We start from the raw sequence: 27696 nt of genomic DNA, 5'->3' as shown, positions 1-27696 counted from the left end.
AAAAAAAAAGTTAGTAGTGGATGGGTCCTGTAGTAGCATGTCATGGGGGAATCTTGCCACAACATTGGCTGGGGAGGTGGTCCCAAGGCCATCTGCGTCAGCTCAGCATCATGATGACACAGAGTGGGGGGAAGGCACCACCCCACCTCAGTCTTAGGGAAATCCCTCAGGGAGCAGATGCAAGACAAGACTCTGAGGCACACTTTTGACCAGGTGAAACTGGTCAAAACCTCCAGCCTAATGTGGCACTTTACATATTTTTCCATTATTAAGGATAGGCTATATCGAGTGGTGCAGGACACAAACGAAGGAAGAGACAACACAGTTGTTGGTCCTGAAGAACCAGAGGGAACTTTTATTCCATGCAGCTCATTATAATCCTATGGCTGGGCACTTAGGTCAGGACAAAACACTAAAATCAACTCATAGCCCATTTCTACTGGCCAGGGATTCACGTCGATATTCGCAGGTGGTGTGCAGTGTGTCGCGAATGCCAGCTGGTAAACCCAGCAGCCATGCCAAAAGCACCACTGCACCCATTACCATTGAGATCCCCTTTGAAAGAATTTGCATGGATGTTGTCGTGCCATTAGGTCAATCTGCACGTGGGTATTGCTTTGTGTTAGTCATAGTGTAACACGATACCCGGAAGCAGTACTTCTTCACAATATCTCTGCACGTAGTATTGCAGAGGCACTCTTCTGCATCATCTCCTGAGTCAGGATTCTGAAAGAAATCCTGACTGATCAAGGCACTACTTTTGTCACGTACACTACGTGAACTGCACAAAATACCGGGGATTAAGTTGATTCGTATCAGTGTTTACCATCCACAGACGGATGGGCTGATCGAATGATTTAATTGAACACTTAAAAACATGATTCGTAAGTTCATTGACGGGGACAACAGAAACTGGGATAATTGGCTAGACCCTCTTTTGTTTGTAGTATGTGAGGTGCCACAAACCTCCATTGGGTTTTGCTCGTTTGAATTGCTGTATGGGTGCAAGCCCCGGGGCATCTTAGATGTCATAAAAAAATTGGAAGGAGGGACCGTCTTAAAGCAAAAATGAAATTCAGTATGTTCTTGACCTGAGAGCAAAACGCCATGCACTGAGTCGCATAACACAGGAGAATCTGCTACAGGCACAAGAACATCAATCCTGCCTGTACAACAGAGTGACACCGCTAAGGGAATTTACACTGGGAGATAAAGTGCTCATTTTACTGCCCACATCAAGCTCAAAATTACTCACCAAGTGGCAAGGGCCCTTCAAGGTCACATGGCAAATAGGTGAAATCAACTGAGGTCAGGCATACAGACAGAGGTGATGCATGTCAAATTTACCACATCGATCTCATGAAACCATGGAGAGAGGAGGTTCCTGTAGGTCTGGTAATGGTAGCTCCCAAGAAGGTGCAGCTGGGACCAGAGACAAGTCCAAAAGGTGTGGCCCAATTCACTCCAGTCCCCTGTGGAGACCTCTCACCGTCCCAGAAAGCACAGGTTATCAGGTTGCAGGAGGAATTCTGTGGTGTTTTCAGTCCTCTGGTCACATCAACCTCATAGAGCACCACATACAGACTCCCTCAGGGGTGGTGGTGCACAGCTGCCCATATCGGTTCCCCAAACACAAGAAAAATGTGGTTCGGGATGAACTCAAGGCAATGCTTGGGACGATCCAGTTCTCTGTGGACTACAGAAAAGTCAACACTGTAGATAAATTTGATGCATTTGAGACATTGCTCCATCAATGATGGCAAGCCGTCCTGGCCCAGATGCAGCAAAACAGGCCCAAACCATGATACTACCACCACCATGTTTCACAGATGGGATAAAGTTCTTATGCTGGAATGCAGTGTTTTCCTTTCTCCAAACATAACGCTTCTCATTTAAACCAAAAAGTTATATTTTGGTCTCATCCGTCCAGAAAACATTTTTCCAATAGCCTTCTGGCTTGTCCACATGATCTTTAGCAAACTGCAGACGAGCAGCAATGTTCTTTTTGGAGAACGGTGGCGTTCTCCTTGCAACCCTGCAATGCACACCATTGTTGTTCTGTGTTCTCCTGATGGTGGACTCATGAATATTAGCCAATGTGAGGGAGGCCTTCAGTTGCTTAAAATTTGCCCTGGGGTCCTTTGTGACCTCGCTGACTATTACACGCCTTGCTCTTGGAGTGATCTTTGTTGGTCAACCACTCTTGTGGAAGATAACAATGGTCTTGAATTTCCTCTATTTGTACACAATCTGTCTGACTGTGGATTGGTGGAGTCCAAACTCTTTAGAGATGGTTTTGTAACCTTTTCCAGCCTGATGAGCATCAACAACGCTTTTTCTGAGGTCCTCAGAAATCTCCTTTGTTCATGCCATGATACACTTCCACAAACATGTGTTGTGAGGATCAGACTTTGATAGATGCCTGTTCTTTAAATAAAACAGGGTGCCCACTCACACCTGATTGTCATCCCATTGATTGAAAACACCTGACTCTAATTTCACCTTCAAATTAACTGCTAATACTAGAGGTTCACATACTTTTGCCACTCACAGATATGTAATATTGGATCATTTTCCTCAATAAATAAATGACCAAGTGTTATATTTTTGTCTCATTTGTTTAACTGGGTTCTCTTTATCTATTTTTAAGACTTGTGTGAAAATCTGATGATGTTTTAGGTCATATTTATGCAGAAATATAGAAAATTCTAAAGGGTTCACAAACTTTCAAGCACCACTGTATTGTAAGTGATAAGAAGGAACTTGTCTCACAGGTGTTCCACATTTTTAAATTTAACCATAAACTGTTAAAAAGAATAAGGTACATATATTGTACATCAACTGTAATAGTTGGCAAATCGCTGTGGAATAAGAGGAATTAAACACTTTGGGATGTGCTGTTGCTTTGAGCCATATCACAGCACCCCATCAGGGATTGATTTTCCAATAACAGCATAAAACCCTTATTCCTTATTTCAACATTAGTGCTAATACAGAGCAGGTACTATTTGTGTCCTAATGAGATTCATCACTAGTCCAACTGGTTCCTCATCTTTAGTTTTTCTAACCAGATCCACATCAAGACACTTATAACTTTTGGGTCGGTCTCCATGGCCAATGTGGTCCAGACAAACACTGATGTTCAGTTCCTCCTGTGAGAATGTGAAAAGTGTAGACATTATAGGAAAAGCCTCTACACACGTTCAGTACATATTGTACGTCCTCATTCAGAAATACTGCTATAACTAAAACCTGAATAAAAAAAAAATGCCACAAAATGGCCTAGAAATGTACAAAAGATAAGGTATTGGTGTACTGATTTATTGTCGTGATACAGAATACAAAAACTTGAGTCTGAAAAGTTTATACATCAAATATATTTGTCACATTTTTGCATGCTTGTATCAAATGAGTTTCCTAGAAGCACTATGCAGCTTTGCTTTTTTGGGAAAGACTTGTCAGTAAAGGAGTCTAACCTGTAATATTGTGGCTCTCTTGCAGGATTTTGCTGCCTATTGGTTCCTTTTGTGCCACTGCTTTCGCAACAGCTCTTGATGCTAATGACGCTTTATCATACTTGTTATTTTTCATCTCATCTCATCTCATTATCTCTAGCCGCTTTATCCTTCTACAGGGTCGCAGGCAAGCTGGAGCCTATCCCAGCTGACTACGGGCGAAAGGCGGGGTACACCCTGGACAAGTCGCCAGTTCATCACAGGGCTGACACATAGACACAGACAACCATTCACACTCACATTCACACCTACGGTCAATTTAGAGTCACCAGTTAACCTAACCTGCATGTCTTTGGACTGTGGGGGAAACCGGAGCACCCGGAGGAAACCCACGCGGACACGGGGAGAACATGCAAACTCCACACAGAAAGGCCCTCGCCGGCCCCGGGGCTCGAACCCAGGACCTTCTTGCTGTGAGGCGACAGCGCTAACCACTACACCACCGTGCCGCCCCACTTGTTATTTTTACGGAGCTTAATACGTTTAAAAAAAAAGAAGTCAAACAAAACAATGCATCAACCATCATTGTATAACAGCAAATAAGAAACCTACATTCATGGGCTTGTTAAAAATTAGAACACGAACAATTCCACTCATCTTTACCTTTTGTGTAGAACTGTATGATTGTCAGAGAATGGAAATGTAAGCTTTAACTCACCTCTATACTGGAGCTGAATTTTGGGAATCCCTGAGATGTTTTCATCATGTACTTGGTCATCTTGGTAGCATTGGGGTCACCCAGGTGATGATTTGATGATGAAATGTATGTCTGTCTGTTGCACAGTTTGATTCTTATCCAGACAGATAAGGCAGGATTTGCTGAGAAAGAGAGAAATATCAGGTATATCAGGAATTGAAAAGTTTACCTAGTTTAGACAATGAAAGAAAATCTGTGAAATTGAAAAAGCACTGATTTATGATTAAATTATAAGCCGATATGTGATTCATGCTGAAATGTTATTGTAAGCATGTGTTTGTCAATCATCCTAATGTTCAGTTTCCCCAAAGCATCTTAAAGATAATCAATGCTTTTTGGAAACAGTTATATTATAATTTGTTCTTACCTTGTTCAGAGAAATTTTGCTGAATTCTGAATCACTGTAACTGTGCTTATTCAAAAGTATTTCCCTCTTCCTTTCTAGAAATCCAAAAGGCTTATCCCTCACTGCCTGCTGGAGAACCAAAATGTCTACTTTTTTCTCGAGTTTCTGCTGAACTTCTGGAGGACTGGCTGTTCCCTGAGCGAGGGCTGTCAGCAGGCTGCAGAAAAACTGTAAGATCTTTGGTGTGTGTGCAAAAAAATGGGCCTCTTCATTGTGTAAGAGCATGGACTGGTGCTGAAGATACTGCCTCATACTGAATGGGGCACCATGCCGCATGTTCAGCATTGGATACTGCACCAGCCGGGAACCCAGGAGCCTCGCAAAGTCAAACACCAAAAGACAGTCTTGAGGAGATAAGACTAAGGTGATGGTTAATCAATGATGTCCATAAATCAGCGGCGCAATGTATTCCGAGTGACGAACACCAAAGGTGAAGCTGGGAGCTTTGGATCGTGTCAAGATCACCTACAAAATACATACATACATACATAGCTTTTAAGCATCATTTGTAATTGTCTATTTTGTGTGTGTGTGTGTGTGTGTGTGTGTGTGTGTGTGTGTGTGTGTATGTTTAGGGGGGATGTATTTTTAGACCTTAGTGAGGACCAAATGGCTTCACAAGTAGAGGGATATCTGACAGTTTTTACCTTGTAGGAAAATTCAGCTTGTCCTCACAAGGAAAACTGCATATTTTTCACAGAAATAGCTTTTTTTTCTTCAAGTGAAAAAAAGAAAATCCCCTAAAGTTACTTAAGTTAAGGTTGGGGTTAACTTTGGGCATAACATTCATTCGCTTCTAGACATGTAATGATAAATTGCTGTGATGATAAATTGCTGAAATTAAAAAATGAATTGAGATTATTATTATTATTATTATTATTGTGCTGTTTTGACAGCAGATGGTGGAATAATGTAAAATAGATCTGAAAATAGAATGTGTGGCTTCACCCTAGGCAGAAGTAATACAGCTCGAATGCCCAGAAAAATAGATTTAACAATAAATCAGAGCTCTCTTTTTACAGACTACTGAAAGTTAAAGAAACTAAAAAAAATGGAGACAGTTGATTGATGTTTGAGCTGACTATAGCCTTCACAAATGTTCATAAAGGTTTATTAAGAAAAGGCCTATTTGTTATTAACTTTTTACATTTTTATTAAAATAAATATTTTAGTTAATAGGGTATTTTTCTCTTTATAAACATAGGCAAATCATTTTTGTTGGCTATTAAGTAAATGGAAAAATGTTGTTTTTTTTATTATTTAACAAAAGGAATATTAAAATGGATTTAAAAATAGGAAAATAAATATTACAATTTTTGATAAATTAAAATAAAGAACTTTTTAAATTTTTATTTTTTCAAAAATATTGTGGGGAAAATCAAATTGTTAACCCAGAATCGTGAATCGTTACATGCCCATTAGCTGCATTAATAATTATGCCAATTTGTTATTAACTTTTTAAATTTTTATTAAAAGAAATATTTTAGTTAATAGGGTATTTTTCTCTTTATAAATATGGGTAAATCATATTTGTTGGCTATTTGACATACCTGCTCTGGATAGTGAGCTCCAGGCCCTGGCTTTTTGGTTCTATCACCAGGCAAGATGTTGCGGCCGAGAATGCTGTACTCTGGGGGTTTTGATCTGTAGAGATTTGCATCTACAACTCCGTAAGTCCCAGGACCTGGAGTCTAAGAGAAGCAGAGGAATTTATTATCATAAAAAATAAGCATGAAAATATAGACTTCCTGCATTTCCTTTATGTTTTTCAAGCGATTCTTACCTTCTTCAAATCTTCATAGAAGCTGCCTATTTTGCTGCGGCCACTGAGGGAAATATTCGGGGCAGTTCTTTTACACACTGATATTGGCCCCAGCACTGGGGGAAGCATGTACGCAGCAGGCCCTGAGTGGAGGAAAAACAGAATCAGTGCATGCTCTGTGATAATAAACTGCACCTGCTGTATGATTCTAAGGTGAAGTGTGTACCTGGTGTTGAGTCTTTTTGGAACAATTTGGTCCTTCCAGCCAGTGAATATGCAGGGGAAGACTGAAAGGTTTTTGATGCTGTGTTCTCAGGGCGATAAGTCCCTGCAAAAAATTAAAACCAAATGGTCTCTTGGATGTTTATTTTGAGACTTTTCTTTAAACTACACTATATTGCATGTAAGTGTTTATGTGTGTGTTCCAACCTGGTCCTGGGGTCAGGAAGGGCTGAAGGTCTTTTGGTCGACTGTATAGCGAATACGCAGGGTTGCCATGACGCCCATTTCTCGTGATATTCGAGGGTATGAGGTAGGCAGGTCCAGGCGTGCAGCTTTCTCCGCTTTGCCGATGCCGCATTCCAAAGCTATACGCAGGAGCTTTCAATTTCCGTGGGTCATGCTTATTTACACCTGATCAACAAAAAGCACATCCAAAATAATTTGCAATAAACTTAAGAAAGGTACTTAAACTGTATCATTCTCTGTGGGGGAGTACAACCAAGCATACACCTTTTGTACCTTTAGTATATACTACTACTACTACGGATAATAATAATAATAATAATAATAATAATAATAATGCTAAAAGCTGCCATGGTTGGGACCTTAACCTTCTGCTTAGTTACATTTGCATCATCCAAATGAGCAAATGGACTGGATTATGTTTTATTTTATACTATAATTACATCTACAAATATGTGACTTCCAAAATTTACAGTATATTACTGGAAACATACAGTACTGTCAAAAATAACAGGAATGATTTGTAAAGGTATTGCACTGCTTTACTCTGAATGTTTCACAGTTAATCACTTTAATCACTTTAAATTTAAAGTAATTTACTTGTACATCTCCTACCAGTAAATTCCTGTATGTTTACACTAATGTTTTACAGTGATTACAGTCCATATATGTGCCTATTATCTTTTTTTAAAGGTACACTATATCCACATTTTCAGGTGAAATATACGAAGGGGAGTCAAAAGAAAATCTTAGTGTTATAAAATGTGTTGAGCACAATGATCCAGAAGTGTCTTTTTATTTTTGCAACAACACAAAATAATGCACTGTGTCTAGTTTATGGTCATTTAGCACAAAAGTCTTTTTGCACAAGTCATTCAGCACAAATCTAAAGTCCCATCTCCAACAATGGGATAGATGGCGAATATTTTCACTTTTGCAATCCTACTGTTCCTTTTCAATCGAGCTCTCAGTTAAGGATTTTTAAAAGAAAGCTATGATCCGTTTGATTAGTATAAAAGCAGAGGGGTGCATGGGATGTTACAGGAGAGGTAATAACTCTGATGGGGGAACATGTCATGCTCTTCGGAGTAGTTCATCCTCTTTGGTCCTCACCGTACACTCAGCTCTCACCTGTGGCTCCTAGTAGCTGTTTGCATGCAACAGTGGCCGCACCCTGGACAACGGCTTCAACTGGCCAGCTAAACCTGGTTGAGGGTAGCTGATGGGTCTGAAACCCTCAGCGAGTTAGGGTTTGTCTACCTATGCATACGAAGACTGGACTCGGCGGACTGCGCGGAGAAGACCACGAGCTGGTGGTTCAACAGGCAGGAAGGCAGACCCAGCAAGCATTGTGGAGCACAATCAGGGCACAGTGAGTCATGAAGGAAACTGCTGGCCATCCACTGCATCCCAACTTATCTTCAGTCGTCCTGACTTTTCTTGCCACTGGATACAGATGGGCTGGGACGAGAGAGTAAGGCTGGCGACTGTGCACAACTCATCCTTACTACAACCCCGATTCCAAAAAAGTTGGGACAAAGTACAAATTGTAAATAAAAACGGAATGCAATGATGTGGAAGTTTCAAATTTTATTCAGAATAGAACATAGATGACATATCAAATGTTTAAACTGAGAAAATGTATCATTTAAAGAGAAAAATTAGGTGATTTTAAATTTTATGACAACAACACATCTCAAAAAAGTTGGGACAAGGCCATGTTTACCACTGTGAGACATCCCCTTTTCTCTTTACAACAGTCAGTAAACGTCTGGGGACTGAGGAGACAAGTTGCTCAAGTTTAGGGATAGGAATGTTAATCCATTCTTGTCTAATGTAGGATTCTAGTTGCTCAACTGTCTTAGGTCTTTTTTGTCGTATCTTCCGTTTTATGATGCGCCAAATGTTTCCTATGGGTGAAAGATCTGGACTGTAGGCTGGCCAGTTCAGTACCCGGACCCTTCTTCTACACAGCCATGATGCTGTAATTGATGCAGTATGTGGTTTGGCATTGTCGTGTTGGAAAATGCAAGGTCTTCCCTGAAAGAGACGTTGTCTGGATGGGAGCATATGTTGCTCTAGAACCTGGATATACCTTTCAGCATTGATGGTGTCTTTCCAGATATGTAAGCTGCCCATGCCACATGCACTAATGCAACCTCATACCATCAGAGATGAAGGCTTCTGAACTGAGTGCTGATAACAACTTGGGTCGTCCGTCTCCTCTTTAGTCCGAATGACACGGCGTCCCCGATTTCCATAAAGAACTTCAAATTTTGATTCGTCTGACCACAGAACAGTTTTCCACTTTGCCACAGTCCATTTTAAATGAGCCTTGGCCCAGAGAAGACGTCTGCGCTTCTGGATCGTGTTTAGATACAGCTTCTTTGAACTATAGAGTTTTAGCTGGCAACGGCGGATGGCACGATGAGTTGTGTTCACAGATAATGTTCTCTGGAAATATTCCTGAGCCCATTTTGTGATTTCCAATACAGAAGCATGCCTGTATGTGATGAAGTGCCGTCTAAGGGCCCGAAGATCATGGGCAGCCAGTATGGTTTTCCGGCCTTGACCCTTACGCACAGAGATTCTTCCAGATTCTCTGAATCTTTTGATGATATTATGCACTGTAGATGATATGTTCAAACTCTTTGCAATTTTAAACTGTCGAACTCCTTTCTGATATTGCTCCACTATTTGTCGGCGCAGAATTAGGGGGATTGGTGATCCTCTTCCCATCTTTATTTCTGAGAGCCGCTGCCATCCCAAGATGCTCTTTTTATACCCAGTCATGTTAATGACCTATTGCCAATTGACCTAATGAGTTGCAATTTGGTCCTCCAGCTGTTCCTTTTTTGTACCTTTAACTTTTCCAGCCTCTTATTGCCCCTGTCCCAACTTTTTTGAGATGTGTTGCTGTCATGAAATTTCAAATGAACCAATATTTGGCATGAAATTTCAAAATGTCTCACTTTCGACATTTGATATGTTGTCTATGTTCTATTGTGAATACAATATCAGTTTTTGAGATTTGTAAATTATTGCATTCTGTTTTTATTTACGATTTGTACTTTGTCCCAACTTTTTTGGAATCGGGGTTGTACAATCCAACTCAGACGCAAGTCACAACTTCACCCAAGCCCTGCGGCAATAGAACAGTGGCGAAGCGGTAGGTGTGCATACACTGGCAGCCATAGCCACAACTCTACACATAGGTGGCTCAGGCCATCAGGTCATTTTCCATCGACGAAGCAGCATTGGAATTCAGCAGCCACCTGAGTGATGGCACAGCCCCCTTTAGGAACACACTGCTGCCCACCTTTGCCTGGGGAAGGGGCTAGAAAAAGTGCCTTAAACATTGCCTGCTTCACCCCTACCCTGGCCAGCACGCCGCAGCTGGCAGGGATCCCATCATAGCAGTAAGAATAAATCAAGAAAATCTGCAAAAGTGACTTCGTTCACCTTGGGCACATTGAATGTGTGCATTTTATTGGACTGTGTCGGGGCCAACAGCCCAGAGAGGAGGACTGCTCTTATTGCCAGAGAGCTGGCTAGATACAAAGTGAAGACTGCTGCCCTCAGCGAGACTCAGCTTCCTGACAAAGGTCAGTTGTCGGAGATACAGGCTGGCTACACATTCTATTGGATTGGACACAGAGCAGATGGGCACCGCGAAGCAGGAGTTGGGTTCACCAGTCCACACTAATCAACAAGCTGGCTGCACCTCCCAAGGGTGTGAACGATCGCCTGATGACAGTCAGACTACCAGTTCCAGGAAAGTGGTTTGTCATGCTGATCAGCGCTTACACACCAACCATGACCAACCCTGATGAGGTCAAAGAGAGATTCTACAAGGATGTGAAAGTGACCATCTCAGCTGTACCCAGAGCAGATAAACTAATCATACTTGGTGGTTTCAACACCAGAGTTGGTACAGATCACACTGCTTGGGAAGGAGTGCTGGGGAAAAATGGCATTGGCAGCTGCAACAGTAATCGCCTACTTCTGCTGGAGACCTGTGCTGCACATGAGCTTCTCATCACCAACTCTGTCTTTTACCTACCAAACCACAAAAGGACGTCATGGATGCATCCTCGCTCTAAGCAATGGCACCTACTAGATTACATCATTGTCAGACAAAGGGACAGGCAAGACTTCAGAGTCACCAAAGCCATGTGTGGTGCAGAGTGCTGAACTGATCATCACTTGTTGATTACCAAGCTCACCATCAGAATCCAGCCACCCAGAAGGCCACAGGGAAAAAAAGTCCCTAAATGCCTCAACGTCTCCAGGCTCAAGTGGAACCATGTCAGGCAGTCACTGGTTGAAGTAGTCAACAGCAAGCTGAAACCCCTACATCTCGATTCACAAGATGTCAAGACAGACTGGGCATTCTTTCATGATGCTGTCTACGCCGCTGCATTAGAAACGATGGGTCCCACCACTCGAAAGCATCAGGACTGGTTTGACAACAACAACGATCGCATCCAATCACTGCTGGATGAGAAGCATAATCTCCACAGGACCCATCTTAATGACCCTACATCTGCATCCATGAAAGCTGCATTCTGCAACATCAGACAGACCGTGTAGTCCAAGCTACGGCAAATGCAGGACAAGTAGCTCAGTGAGAATGCCAACAAGATCCAGTCTTTCGCTGATTACCATGACATGAAGAACTTCTACTGCACTCTTAAAGCTATATATGACCCCACTTCGTCAGGATCATCCCCTCTTCTTAGTGCTGACGGAAACACACTGATCACTGACAAGGTGAAGATCCTTGAGCACTGGGCAGAACACTTCAATGGTGTTCTCAATTGACCATCTGCCATCAATGATGAAGTGATTGCAAGACTGCCCCAGGTCCCAACTAACCACTCACTTGACGAACTTCCTACTGAAGAAGTGGAGAAAGCTGTGAAGTGCCTTTCCAGTGGCAAACCACCTGGTGCAGACTCGATTCCAGTGGAAATCTATGCCTCTGGTGGCCCACAACTGATCAGGAAACTAACTGAGTTGCTCCAGTCCATATGGAACCAAGAGAAACTTATGCAAGAATTCAAAGATGCTTCAATAGTCCACCTGTACAAGCAAAACACTAACAAACAAGCTTGTGTCAACCATCACGGCATCTCACTGCTCTCCATAAGGGGAAGATTCTGGCCAGAATCCTGTTGAACCATCTGAAATCAACATCTGGAGCAAGGCTTGCTACCTGAAAGGCAATGCGGATTCAGTCAGGGCTACAGTACAGTGGATATGATCTTCACTGCACACCAGCTACAAGAGAAGTGTCAAGAGCAAAACATCAGTCTCTACACCACTTTCGTGGACTTGCCCAAGGCCTTTGACACCATTTTCTGCAAAGGACTCTGGAAGATAATGACCAAGTTTGGCTGCCCTGTGAATTTCATCTCACTGGTCAGGCAATTCCATGATGGCATGCATGCAAGTGTGCAGTATGATGGAGAGTACCTACAGCCGTTCCCTGTAGCCATCGGCATTAAACAAGGCTGTGTACTGGCCCCAACGATCTTCAGCATCAACTTCTCAGCCATGCTAACAGACGCTTTTTGTAATGGCGACATAGGAGTAGGTATCGGATACTAAACCGATGGAAAACTGTTTAAAGGGGAACTGAAGGCAAATTTTTTATCAAAATTCTAGGAGTGCATTTCTGACAGCTATTTTGTCACTGCTATAGCAAGTTATGAGTGTTTGAAATATGCTATATATCAATCCATATGTCAAAGCAATGGCCGTAAATGAGATTCGCTGAGACCTGTGCGAGACTTTGTAGGATGGAAGTAAAATGTACAGCGAAAATCAGTGACCAACATCTGCCAACATTGTCAAAAGATGCACGCGCCCTCCTTTGAATGCTGACGTAATCAAGCCGGAAGTTTTCCCTGTGTCTGAAATTGCTCCCTACTCACTATATAGGGCACTATATAGCAGGGATGCCATTTTGTAGTGCTGTCCGAAACCTTAGTGAGGATTATGTGGGAAATGCACTCAGTATAATATGTATTTATCACAAAAATACATGCATGTATTTATTATTTTGAAAACCCACCAGTCACCTGATCTGACACGTTTTAATTGTGTGACAGTAATGACGCAAGTACCAGTGCGACAGACTAGTCCTTATCCTGTCGTCTTTCCAACTCTTCTCTACTCCATGTTGGTTCAAAGTCGTATGGAATAATCTCCAATCACTGATGAAGCTGGCAAATCTCGAAATTAATCTAAATTGGAATGATATGGCAATCTGGCTGCTGTGTAAACAGTTTTCAAAATGGCGGCGCTGACGCTTCACATTTGAAGTCTCGCACAAGTCTTGTGAAGATCGTATGGATAAGCGATGCCTGCTGTGGACTACATTCAACATGGCTAAAAACCAAAAAGGCTGATAAGTGTAATATAATATACCAATACGAGTCATGATATAAGGTTAATAAAACTGAAAACGTAATTGAATAACATGTTAATTAAGAAATAAAGTAAGTTTAAAAATGACTTCAGTTCCCCTTTAACTTGCGGAGGCTGCAGGCCAAAACCAAAGTCCAGGAAGCTACTGCCCATGACTTTCTCTTTGCTGACAACTGCACACTAAATCTAGTACACAGTATGACAAGCAGGAAAGCTTGGATCTGTTTTCCAAAGCCTGTGACGACTTCGGCCTTACAGTTAACATCAAGAAGACCGAAGTGATGCATCAGCAACCTCCTGCAGCCCCCTACACAGAGCCATGCATCACAATCAGTGGCCAAAAGCTTGCAGCAGCAGACAAATTTGTCTACCTGGGCAGCGTCTTGTCACAATCTGCGAGCATCGATGAAAGAGATTGCCTACAGGATAGCCAGAGCCAGCTCTGCCTTGCAGACTCCAGGACAAGGTTTGGGAAAGGAGAGAAGTCACCCTACAAACCAAGCTGAAAAAGTGTACTGAACAATTGTGATTCCCTCTCTGCTGCATGCCTGTGAAACCTAGACAGTGTACAGTCAGCACGCCAGGCAGCTGAACTCGTTCCACATAAGATGCCTCAGAAAGCTGTTGCACATCAAATGGCAGGACAGAGTGCCAGATACAGAGGTCCTCCAGAGGGCTGAGATGGATAGCGTTCACATGATGTTCAAGTGCTCCCAACTCTGATGGGCAAGTCATGTGTGCCGCACGGCCGACGAGCACCTCCCAAAGAGACTGCTGTATGGTGAGCTGAAAGAAGGCAAGCACTCTCAGAGGACAAAGGAAGCACTACAAAGACACTCTGAAGGCTTCCCTTAAGCAGTGCGGGATCAATCCTTATTCCTGAGAGGAAGCTGCACAAGACCAATCTGCCTGGTGCACTCAGATCCATTCTGGAGTAGCTGGCTATGAAGAGAGACAAGTGGAGGAGCAGAAGCAGAAATGTCAGGAGCGGAACAGCAGAGCCAGTGCCACCTCTCAGTCTGGCTCACCCCAGCAACCACCTGTCCTCAGTGCAATAGACAATTTAAAGCAATGATTGGCCTGATCAGCCATCTTCGTACCCACAACAATTTCCAGTGATACGTGAAGCCGTGGTTGTCTTCACTTGCAAAGGATGAAGAAGCTAAAAGCAGAGGTTCACACAACTGCAGCCCATTCCATCACTAGATTATACACAGAGCAAGTTCGAGGTGACATTTAATCTTAACAAATTGTGTCTTTTGTCTGCAAGTTCACCGTTTCAGAACGCCAAGAACCATGGTTTCTTATATGGGAAAATTATTGTCAAGTCAAGTCAACTTTATTGTGAAATATGCTATACATGCTCGACATACAGCACAGACGAAATTTCAGTCCTCTCTGACCCACGGTGCAAACAGGCAATGCAATAAATAAAAATAGAATAACTGAAATAAACAGTATAAACAGTACAAACACTCTAGATAAGAACTAGACATAGACTAAACACTCACAGGTGTGTGTGTGTGTGTGTGTGTGTGTGTGTGTGTGTGTGTGTATATATAAAATATTTTAGAGCAAAGGACATAAAATAAACAGTCAAGGGCACTTGAGGTATAGCAGGTAAACATGAAATAAGCAGTATAAACAATAAACTAATAGCTGTTAAGGTGAGGTAGTGTGGAATAGTGCAAATGAGCGAAGTAAAGTGAAATGTGCAGACCCTGAGTTCAGTGTGCGAATGAATGTTGAGTGTGTGTGTGTGTGTGTGTGTGTGTGTGTGTGTGTGTGTGTGTGTGTGTGTGTTGGGGGGGCTGTGAGGGTGACATGATGTCAGATGCTGAAGGAGGGGCAGGGGGGTGTGCGGGCAGAATCTGTGGCGGGGGCAGAGGGGGGAGGAGTGGCAGAACAGGGAGGGAGTTGAGCCTCCTGACGACTATATATAAATAAACTGTCCTTGAGCCTGCTGGTTTTGGCCCGGAGACTCCGCAGTCTCCTCCCCGACAGCAGCAGGCTGAAGAGACTGTGAGATGGGTGGGTGGGGTCACCTGCAATCCTGATGGCTTTTCGGGTGAGGCGGGAGTTATAGATATCCATAAGAGAAGGGAGAGAGACACCAATGATCCTCTCAGCTGCTCTCACGATGCGTTGCAGAGTCTTGCAGCAGGACACGGTGCAGGCGCCATACCACACGGTGATGCAGCTGGTCAGGATGTTCTCAATGGTGCCTCTGTAGAATGTGTGCATGATTGGGGCCAGGGCTCTTGCTCTCCTCAGTTTGCGGAGGAAGTACAGACGCTGTTGGGCTTTTTTGGCCAGTGATGCGGTGTTGTTGCTCCAGGACAGGTCTTCAGAGATGTGCACACCCAGAAATTTGGTGCTGCTCACCCTTTCCACTGCAGCACCGTCGATAGTTAGTGGAGCATGCTGGGTATGCGCTCTCCTGAAGTCCACAACAATCTCCTTTGTCTTCTCCACGTTCAGGCGGAGATTGTTGTCCTTGCACCACATGGCCAGGTAGCTCACCTCACTCCTGTAGATTGTCTCATCGCCATTGTTGAGACCCACCACAGTCGTGTCATCCGCAAACTTAATGAAGAGGTTGGAGCTGGATGTTGGTGTGCAGTCGTGGGTCAGCAGAATGAAGAGGAGGGGGCTCAGCACACATCCTTGGGGGCCCCCATGTTCAATGTGATGGTGCTGGAGGAGTTGCTGCCGACCCGTACAGCCTGTGGTCTCCCCGTCAGGAAGTCCAGCAGCCAGTTGCACAGGGAGGTGTTGAGTCACAGATGGTCCAGTTTATGAATGAGCTGCTGAGGAATGATTGTGTTGAATGCTGAGCTGAAGTCTATGAACAGCATTCGGACGTATGAGTCTTTTGTCTCCAGGTGGGTGAGGGCTAAGTGGAGCGCAGTGGAGATGGCAGCATCGGTCGAACGGTTGGACTGATATGAAAACTGGAAAGGGTCCAGGGGGAGGGCAGACTTGATATGCCGCATGACTAGCCGCTCAAAGTACTTCATGAGGATGGGAGTGAGTGCGACCGGGCGGTAGTCATTGAAGCAGGAGGGAGACGGCTTCTTCGGGACCGGGATGATGGTGGTGGCTTTGAGGCACGTGGGGACAACAGCCTGGCTCAACGAGATGTTGAAGATGTCTGTAAAGACATCTGTGAGCTCCTCGGCACAGTCTCTCAGGACACGACCAGGAATGTTATCAGGTACCATAAGAAATGTGTAAATTTAGGAAATGAAGTTGAGCTGCCATCATCCTCCATCTTCCACATTCCTGTCTCACCACCTGTTGTACACAGCATGCAGTTGGATAACATAAACGATAAGCATGCCTATGTTACTTTAATATGAACGTTATCATTTTTCACTCGTTATTGCTTGTCTGTTTTGCTCTTTCTCCTTTTAAAAATATACTCCTTACACGTTCGTATCTATTGACTCTTGTTTTTGTAGATAAAGATGATGACGACAGAAGTAAAAAAGATCATTGCATGAAAAGTGGTTCAGCTGAAGACAGTTTTGAAGGTTGGTAATCCTCACTTTTTTTAACAAAAGATTTAAGGAAATCCCTTTTCACGTCCCAAACTCAGCAATCTCACGCAAACTGTTCACTTGCCAAATATATATTCATATTTAATTAAATTCACTGCCCTGTTCCAGGTACCCAGAGAAAGATTTGCCCTTAAAAGGGACAACAACATTCAAAGCAGGAAAGGTATTATTGTGGAAAAGTACAAAAACATGACACTCACAATGCTGCCGGTCTCCTCTAGATGGGTATAAGCCCTGTGCAGCAGAAAGATGATGGCGTCTTCCACTCCAACATGGGGATGGTAGGTGAACTGCAGGGGGTCCAGTGATAGTTCTACTAATGAACGGAGGTGCTTCAAGACCAGCCTCTCCAGTGGCTTCATGACGTGAAGTCAGAGCCACTAGTCTGTAATCATTGTATGTGCTTGGATGTTTCTTCTTGGGCACAGGAACAAGGCATGATGTTTTCCACAGGGTCAGGACAATCATCCTGCTCAGGCTCAGGTTGAATATGTGCTGAAAAACCCCACACAGCTGAGTAGCACATCCTTTCAGCACTCTGTGGCTGAGGCCGTCAGGACTTGCAGCCTTGCCTGGGTAGAGACGACTGAACTGCCTTCTCACCTCCTCCGCTGTGATGTTGATTGGAGAGCCGTTCTGGAGTCCTGATAGAGGATGACTGAGCCCATGTTTACATTAGACCGTATCAGCGGATCATCAGATTAACGTTTTTAAAACGATTAGTGTGCACACAGCAACACCAATACACGATTTGCGTGCACACAGCAACACCAATACACGGATACGCTCAGCTCCGCAGGCATCCTGCGCTCCAAATCACTCCGCCTTGAACAGCAAGTGCCCTCTGGAGGGTGCGCACTCCGGCCTTGCGCAGCTCACAGAGCACGCGAGTGAAGTGCACAAGCTGTGATTCGGGACTGAGCCGCTGTGTGTGTGATCCCAGCGCATATCACTTACCACTTGCAAGTGGAAGGATGGCAAGCCTAAAGACAATCATAACTACACAATGGGCAGTATTTGCATCAGTATTTGCAGTATTTTCATACTTTTATAATCTTTAATGAAAGGTGATACAAGGCGGAAGTCCGCGCCATTTTTCAGCAGTCGCGTCACATGACCAACGCCAGCGAATCAGGAAGGTGGATGTCACAGTGACATTGTCCAATGACGACGCCAGCTAGAGCTCAGCACAGCGTATCCGCGTATCTCAATGTTTACACAGCACCGGAGCTGACATGATCTGGATTGAATACGTGGACCCTGGCAGATTCCCGTTTCCCGGCGTTTCCAGGCGGTTTAATGTAAACGGACAGTGCATCCGCGAAGAAAACGAGACAGATACGGTCTAATGTAAACTTGGCCTGAGGTGAATGGCCAGGAGCCAGGAGAGTCGTTGAGGGGGGAAGGTAAAGTGCGGGTTCTGGAGGAGAGTGGTCATGGGGGGGTGTTGGGGTAAATGTTAAGAAGGGCATAGGGGGTAGGCAGAGATGAGATGGTGAGGATGTCTGAAGGGGTGAGTCACAGGAGGAGCTGGGTGGGGGGGGCAGAAGCCCCCTCATCAAACCTGTTCACGAACATGTTTAACTCCTTGGCCTGATTCAGGTCTCCTTCCATCCTCTGGTCAGTCTTCCTTCCATGACCAGTTATTGTTCTAATACCACTCCACACCTCCTTCATGTTGTTTTGATGGAGTTTGCTCTCCAGCTTCCTCCTTGCCCTCTGTGATCTTTTCTGTCAGTTCAATCTGCACCTTCTTCATCTCTTCCTTGTCTCCACCCCTGAAGGCAGCCTTCTTACTGTTCAGTGATGCCTTAATGTCCTTAGTCACCCAGAGTTTATTATTGGGAAAGCAGCGTACAGTCTTGGTGGGGACAATACTGTCTGTGCAAAAGTTGATATAGTCTGCTATGCAGTCTGTAAGTTCATCTACAATCCCGATTCCAAAAAAGTTGGGACAAAGTACAAATTGTAAATAAAAACAGAATGCAATAATTTACAAATCTCAAAAACTGATATTGTATTCACAATAGAACATAGACAATATATCAAATGTTGAAAGTGAGACATTTTGAAATTTCATGCCAAATATTGGCTCATTTGAAATTTCATGACAGCAACACATCTCAAAAAAGTTGGAACTGGGCAATAAGAGGCTGGAAAAGTTAAAGGAACAGCTGGAGGACCAAATTGCAACTCATTAGGTCAATTGGCAATAGGTCATTAACATGACTGGGTATAAAAAGAGCATCTTGGCGTGGCAGCGGCTCTCAGAAGTAAAGATGGGAAGAGAATCACCAATCCCCCTAATTCTGCGACGACAAATAGTGGAGCAATCTCAGAAAGGAGTTCGACAGTGTAAAATTGCAAAGAGTTTGAACATATCATCATCTACAGTGCATAATATCATCAAAAGATTCAGAGAATCTGGAAGAATCTCTGTGCGTAAGGGTCAAGGCCGGAAAACCACACTGGGTGCCTGTGATCTTCGGGCCCTTAGACGGCACTGCATCACATACAGGCATGCTTCTGTATTGGAAATCACAAAATGGGCTCAGGAATATTTCCAGAGAACATTATCTGTGAACACAATTCACCGTGCCATCCGCCGTTGCCAGCTAAAACTCTATAGTTCAAAGAAGAAGCCATATCTAAACATGATCCAGAAGCGCAGACGTCTTCTCTGGGCCAAGGCTCATTTAAAATGGACTGTGGCAAAGTGGAAAACTGTTCTGTGGTCAGACGAATCAAAATTTGAAGTTCTTTATGGAAATCAAGGACGCCGTGTCATTCGGACTAAAGAGGAGGAGGACGACCCAAGTTGTTATCAGCGCTCAGTTCAGAAGCCTGCATCTCTGATGGTATGGGGTTGCATTAGTGCGTGTGGCATGGGCAGCTTACACATCTGGAAAGACACCATCAATGCTGAAAGGTATATCCAGGTTCTAGAGCAACATATGCTCCCATCCAGACGACGTCTCTTTCAGGGAAGACCTTGCATTTTCCAACATGACAATGCCGAACCACATACTGCATCAATTACAGCATCATGGCTGCGTAGAAGAAGGGTCCGGGTACTGAACTGGCCAGCCTGCAGTCCAGATCTTTCATCCATAGAAAACATTTGGCACATCATAAAACGGAAGATGCGACAAAAAAGACCCAAGACAGTTGAACAACTAGAATCCTACATTAGACAAGAATGGGTTAACATTCCTATCCCTAAACTTGAGCAACTTGTCTCCTCAGTCCCCAGACATTTACAGACTGTTGTAAAGAGAAAAGGGGATGTCTCACAGTGGTAAACATGGCCTTGTCCCAACTTTTTTGAGATGTGTTGTTGTCATGAAATTTAAAATCACCTAATTTTTCTCTTTAAATGATACATTTTCTCAGTTTAAACATTTGATATGTCATCTATGTTCTATTCTAAATAAAATATGGAATTTTGAAACTTCCACATCATTGCATTCCGTTTTTATTTATAATTTGTACTTTGTCCCAACTTTTTTCGAATCGGGGTTGTATGTCCTCCTCATGTGCATTACAGAGAACATCTCTGTCAGTCGCCTCAAAACAGCCCTGAAGAGTCACCTCTGATTCCTGTGACCACATCCAGACAGTTCTAGTGATCAGTGGTTGCCTTTGAACTGCAGGTATATAAAGGGGCTTGAAATAGACTAGGTTGTGATCTGATCTGCCCAAGGGAGGGAGTTAACATTAGCTTAACATTAGCATACAGCCGGTCCAGTGTTTTATTATCTCTGGTGTTACAGTCCACAAACTGTTTGAAAATGGGTAGTGATGTTGTCAGGGTTACATGGTTAAAATCTCCCGAGATCGCTATGAAGGCACTTAGGTGCAGGGTCTGAAGTCTCGTGGTCACAGTGTTGATGACATCAGCAGCCTGCATCACATCAGCCACGAGAGGAATGTAAACAACATTAACTTTGGCCTGGGAAAACTGTCTGGGCAAGTAATATGGAGGGAGACTGACTAATAACAGTTCAGTGTCTGGGCTGCACACACAGTCTTTCAGTGTAATGTGTCCAAGGTTGCACCATTTGTTGTTCACGTAAATATTTCAAATAACGTAGATATTTTAAATAAATATTTGAAATTTCAAATGGTCAACAGATGAATGTAAACAAATTAGCCATGTGGATGATCAAAGATCATCAATGAGTTGCAGAAAACAGAAAAGATGACTTGCTGAACATTGTGCTGTTGCAATATGGGTGTAAGTAGCAAAGGGAAAGGTGCAATCAAATGACATGATGCACAGAGAAGCACAAAGACAGTCAGAGAGCAGGTCTTCATTTTTATCATTTTTCCTTGAAGCTTCATCGCCTAAAGATGACAAAATCTCCACTGCGGAGCTTTGTAAAGATCATTGACAGATAAGTTGACTGAGAGATTGAGACGATTCATTCATAGCAAAAGGGGTGACAGGAAAGGCCAAAAGTATCAAAAATAAATATTCATGGTAAGTGCACCAAAGTCATTTTGTTATGGGTTTGGGATTATTTTTCCATTTTTGTCTTGGCTTCACCGCAATTTCCATAAAAAAAAAATCCATCAAACATTCTTAAACATAAATCAGTAGGTCATTTATTTATTGAGGAAAATGATCCAATATTACATATCTGTGAGTGGCAAAAGTATGCGAACCCTTGCTTTCAGTATCTGGTGTGACCCCCTTCTTTAGCAAACTGCAGACGAGCAGCAATGTTCTTTTTGGAGAGCGGTGGCTTTCTCCTTGCAACCCTGCCATGCACACCATTGTTGTTCAGTGTTCTCCTGATGGTGGACTCATGAACATTAGCCAATGTGAGAGAGGCCTTCAGTTGCTTAGAAGTTACCCTGGGGTCCTTTGTGACCTCGCCAACATTACATGCCTTGCTCTTGGAGTGATCTTTGTTGGTCGACCACTCCTGGGGATGGTAACAATGGTCTTGAATTTCCCCCATTTGTACACAATCTGTCTGACTGTGGATTGGTGGAGTCCAAAATGTTTAAAGATGGTTTTGTAACCTTTTCCAGCCTGATGAGCGTCAACAATGCTTTTTCTGAGGTCCTCAGAAATCTCCTTTGTTAGTGCCATGATACACTTCCAGAAACGTGTTGTGAAGACCAAACTTTGATAGATCCCTGTTCTTTAAATAAAACAGGGTGCCTGCTCACACATGATTGTCATCCCATTGATTGAAAACACCTGACTCTAATTTCACCTTCAAATTAACTGCTAATCCTAGAGATTCACATACTTTTGCCACTCACAGAGATTTAATATTGGATCATTTTTCTCAATAAATAAATGACCAAGTATAATATTTTTGTCTCATTTGTTTAACTGGGTTCTCTTTAGCTACTTTTAGGACTTGTGTGAAAATCTGATAATGTTTTAGGTCATATTTATGCAGAAATATAGAAAATTCTAAAGGGTTCACAAACTTTTAAGCACCACTGTATTTAAAATAAAGATTAAATGTTTTTAGAGCTTGTGTAAAAGGACTTTAGATTTGTGCTAAAAGACTTTTGAGGTAAATGACCAGATACCATCTAATTTATGTCACACTTTTAAGGTTTTCATTTGACTCACACTCGTATCTGTCAAAGGTAAAGGCTGTATGCTTCTTTCTGGGAGTGTACAAGCTGTCAGGGAGCCCAGGAGCATTTGTTTTGGGTTTGATTGCTCGGTCGTTTACCTGTAGCCCCTGGGAGGGCATACTTGGGCCCAGGGCTGCTATACATCGCAGTAATTGGACCTCTTGGCCTGTGAGGCCTCCAGGAACCAACCCACACATCACGACTGTTCATAACTCGCTCTGCAGAAGACCAACAAATCAAACAGACATTCCAAAATAAGGATTCTCCTCAATTAACACTTTTATCAGAATAAGAATATTTCACTCATCCTGGGTCAAGAACAAATGTGAAGGTGAGTTCCTATCCTAACATTCAGATTGAAAAGACAAGAAACAGCAAAGAGCTTGTGAAGGCAACATTGTCAGAGCAAGAAGCATTATGATGTACACGAGGAACCAGTAATAAAATGTACAGTTATTCTTAAAATAATTAATCTGAGTTAATTTGTAGAACTGAAATGTAACACAAGTTATATTACATCTTAACTTTAAAGTCATTGAAATGTGCTATAAACACACTCCTAAACACAAACAACCCAAGTAATTGTTACATTTAGACTCTGTAGCCTACAGATTTTGCTGTCTACTGACATGTTTGTGCAACGACTAGCCTACATTTTTAAAAATGCTATTCTTGACACTCAATTTAAATCAGAGAACTTGCCTGAACAGAACAAAACTTACGGTATGCTTTTTTTCCAATAAAAAAAAGAACAAGAGCCAGGCAGCGAAAAGAAAAGTGAGCATTCCTTTAGAGTTGACTATCGAAACTGTTACCACGGTTGCAGAGAATCAGAATTAGAATCAGCGAGTTGATGCAGAATATTTAAATATTTAATAGTATTATTCTGTAAAACTACTTTATAGTGCCAATGAATGGCAGAATAAAATTATATTCCACAGTGCTCTTTATTAATATTTATTATTATTAATAATAAGAGTGATGAAATACTGTCTCACATACCAATGTATGATAGCAATAAACATATTATATCTGAATGCCATCACATTTTAGATATGATGTGAGCCGACTTACTGTTACCAAATAACTGCCCTATATCTAAGATTGCTGTACCTACTCTCTGGTTTACTGTCCACAGAAAGAAAAAAAAAATAGTGAATTTTCATGGATTCTTTATTTTTTATGTTTGATCCATGTGGTTCCAGCACTTTCAAGATCTTTTTTTGATTGCTGATATCCCTGTAGCTGGGTGGAAGTGTGAGAGATGCTGCATATCTCTTACTTTGGTTCCAAACACCCTCAGCAAGGTGTTAAAGCACTATGTCTCCTCCGTAAGGTACTGGTACAAAGGACAAATAAAGGACAAATAAAAATATGAATAATAATTATAATAATAATAATAAGTAGTAGTAGTAGTATTGTTATTGGGGCGGCATGGTGGTGTAGTGGTTAGCGCTGTCGCCTCACAGCAAGAAGGTCCTGGGTTCGAGCCCCGGGGCCGGCGAGGGCCCTTCTGTGTGGAGTTTGCATGTTCTCCGTGTCCGCGTGGGTTTCCTCCGGGTGCTCTGGTTTCCCCCACAGTCCAAAGACATGCAGGTTAGGTTAACTGGTGACTCTAAATTGACCGTAGGTGTGAATGTGAGTGTGAATGGTTGTCTGTGTCTATGTGTCAGCCCTGTGATGACCTGGTGACTTGTCCAGGGTGTACCCCGCCTTTCGCCCGTAGTCAGCTGGGATAGGCTCCAGCTTGCCTGCGACCCTGTAGAAGGATAAAGCGGCTAGAGATAATGAGAGTATTGTTATTATTTCCTTTGCCACCCTTCCATCCTTTAGAATGAATATAACATGTACAGTACACTGTCATAAAATGCATGCAGACACAAAGAGACAGTAACCCACACATGGATAATGAGGTGAGCTTACATATACAGGATGAACACAAAAGTATCAACACACACTGTTACCCTGATCAGTGCCTTAAAAAGCTTCTGCAAGACAGGCTTTTCAAGGTGTGGACACTGAGATGTCGCCTGAGCCACACAGCTGAGCAAGCAACACAGAGTGCTACGCTGAGACTAAAATGTGCATCCAACCATGACACAAATGTACACACATACAGAAATAGTGAGAGAAACCTGAAAAGACTGAATGCTGATGTAGCATTTTTGCAGGAAACTCACCTTCGTTCGCAAGATCACCATTTGTTAAGAAAAGCGTGGGTAGGACAGGTTTATCATTCAGATTTCAACAGCAGGGCAAGAGGAGCAGCCATAATGATACATAAGAGAGTTTTGTTCACTGCCTCAGAGATCATTTCCGACTCCCAAGGGCGCTATGTTATGGTAGCAGGTCACCTTTTTCATACACCTGTAGTATTAGTAAATGTGTACGCCCCAAATTGGGATAACCCAGATTTTTTCAAAAAGATTTTGACTTCACTTCCTAACTTAAACACACGTGCTTTAATATTTGGAGGGGATATGAACTGCGTAATAGATACTACTTTGGACCGCTCTAACCCCAAAAGCACACCTGTATCAAATTATCCAATATTATGAATCACATTGGATGCACTGACCCGTGGAGATTCTTTAATCCTAGTAAAAAAGAATTCTCTTGTTTTTCACATGTCCACCAAACTTACTCCAGAATAGATTATTTTTTCATTGATAAAAACCTTCTTTCAGCAGTAAACACTGTACAATACTCTGCCATAGTTGAGTCTGATCACGCACCTCTCATTCTTGAAGTGAACTTTGCTCTCAATTATTCTACAAAACCGACTTGGAAACTAAATGCAACATTACTTTCAGATGATAACTTTTGTAAATACATATCCAAAACAATAGATGACTTTCTTTTAACTAATCAGTCAGATTCAGTATCCCCATCAATACTCTGGGAGACATTGAAGGTTGTTCTCAGAGGACACATATCATCATTTATGGCCTCAAGAAGTAAACAGCGAAAACAAACACAAGACACATTAATAAACAGTATTTTGAAGATTCAACAGTATTCTGTAACACCAACTCCTGAATTATACAAAGAAAAATTGAACCTGAAAATGCAATATGAATTGCTGTCTACTGAAAAGACAGAACAAAACTTATTGCGATCACGTGCATTTTTCTATGAAAATGGGGAGAAGGCAGGTCACCAGTTAAAGAGTAGATCTGCATCCAAGCATATTTCAACCATCAGAAAAAAATCAACAGGAACTGACTATAAACCCTCAAGAAATTAACAACACATTTAGAGATTACTATTTAAACCTATATTCTTCAGAATATCCCCAAGACACTTCTCATATGGCAGAATTTTTAGCAAACATTGATATTCCATCAGTGCCTCAAGATGATAGGGAAAATTTGGAAAAACCACTGGAAGCGAAGGAAATACAGAGCGCAATAACAGATATGCAGAGTGGAAAAACACTGGGGCCTGATGGCTTCCCAGTGGAGTTTTATAAAAAAAATTTGCCTCTCAACTCATCCCTTTATTGTTAAACATGTTTAACCACTCTTTTGAACAATTGTGCTTACCACAGAGCCTCAGTGAAGCCCTTATAACAGTCTTGTTGAAACCAGGTAAAGATGCTACTGATTGCGGCTCTTATCGACCAATATCTCTGCTCAACACAGATGTCAAGATACTTTCAAAAGTCTTAGCTGCCAGGATTAATAGTATAATTTGTGATATAATATCAGAGGACCAAACAGGCTTTGTTAGAGGCCGCCACTCTTTTGTGAACATACGTAAACTCTTAAATATAGTACATTCTTCTGCGTCTAGGGATACGCCAGAAGTGGTTGTGTCCCTGGATGCTCAGAAGGCATTTGATAGAGTGGAATGGGGTATTTGTTTTCAGTTTTGCATAAATTTGGCTTTGGTCCAAAATTCATTTCATGGGTCCAATTACTATACTCATCTCCAAAAGCTGCTGTAATCACAAATGCACTGCGATCAGAATATTTCCCTTTAACTATAGGAACGCGTCAAGGCTGTCCTCTCAGTCCATTGTTGTTTATCATCGCAATAGAACCATTGGCAATAAAAAACTCAGATCTACACCTTCAATAAATGGGATATATAGAATGGGGATGGAATTTAAAATTTCTTTGTATGCTGATGATCTTTTAATTTATATAGCAGACCCTCTGGTATGTACACCTCATCTCATCTCATTATCTCTAGCCGCTTTATCCTGTTCTACAGGGTCGCAGGCAAGCTGGAGCCTATCCCAGCTGACTACGGGTGAAAGGCAGGGTACACCCTGGACAAGTCGCCAGGTCATCACAGGGCTGACACATAGACACAGACAACCATTCACATTCACATTCACACCTACGGTCAAGTTAGAGTCACCAGTTAACCTAACCTGCATGTCTTTGGACTGTGGGGGAAACCGGAGCACCCGGAGGAAACCCACGCGGACACGGGGAGAACATGCAAACTCCGCACAGAAAGGCCCTCACCGGCCACGGGGCTCGAACCCGGACCTTCTTGCTGTGAGGTGACAGCGCTAACCACCACACCACCGTGCCGCCCGGTATGTACACCTGTGATTCTTAATATTTTAAACAATTTCAGTAGCTTTTCTGGATATAAAATCAATTATTCAAAAATCATTTGTTTTCCTATAAATAAGAAGGCTTCAACAATCCTGGAGGCAGACCTGCCATTTTGTTTGTCAAAACCAGGATTTAGGTATCTAGGCATAAATGTGACCCCTTCTTTTTCTGACTTATTTGAGGCAAACTTCTCTCCTATTTTTGAGAAATTGAAGCTTGACCTCCAACACTGGAATACTTTGTGTTTAAGCTTGGCAGGGAGAGTTAATTGTATTAAGATGAACATACTGCCTAGATTTTTGTATCTATTTCAAAACCTGCCTATTTTTCTCCCCAAGTCATTTTTTCGTTCAATAAATGAGCGACTGTCACATTTTCTATGGGGAGGTAAGATCTCTAGACTATGTAGGGCATTTCTGGAAAGGCCAAGAGATGAGGGTGGTCTGGCTCTTCCTAACCTTATGAGCTACTATTGGGCAGCAAACCTACAAAAAAAATCATTTACTGGTTCCAGGCCCCTGAAAGGGGTTGGTGTACTGCAGAAGGGAAAAGCTGCAAACAGTCATCACTTGCTGCTCTAATCACCTCAAAACTACCTCTCTCTCCCACCCGTTTCTCCTGTAGTCCAATAGTGGTTTCTACATTGAGGATATGGATACAATTTATGCAGAC

The 27696-nt window shown here is 42.6% G+C and overlaps 1 protein-coding gene across 1 annotated transcript; it reads right to left on the bottom strand.

Annotated features, from left to right (window-relative positions):
• Window positions 1-4993: 4993 nt before the first annotated feature.
• Window positions 4994-22660, bottom strand: LOC132888265 (ciliary microtubule associated protein 1B-like). The gene is made up of 6 exons (XM_060924339.1): window positions 22549-22660; window positions 6810-7013; window positions 6607-6708; window positions 6402-6523; window positions 6169-6309; window positions 4994-5083 (listed from the first exon to the last, which is right to left on the bottom strand). The coding sequence occupies exons 1-6, from the start codon at window positions 22658-22660 to the stop codon at window positions 4994-4996; spliced, it is 771 nt and encodes a 256-aa protein (XP_060780322.1).
• Window positions 22661-27696: the final 5036 nt, after the last annotated feature.

Source organism: Neoarius graeffei, chromosome 6, assembly GCF_027579695.1.
Source record: "Neoarius graeffei isolate fNeoGra1 chromosome 6, fNeoGra1.pri, whole genome shotgun sequence".
In the NCBI taxonomy this organism is placed as follows: Eukaryota; Metazoa; Chordata; class Actinopteri; order Siluriformes; family Ariidae; genus Neoarius; species Neoarius graeffei.
This window is presented reverse-complemented; position numbering and strand designations above follow the sequence as displayed.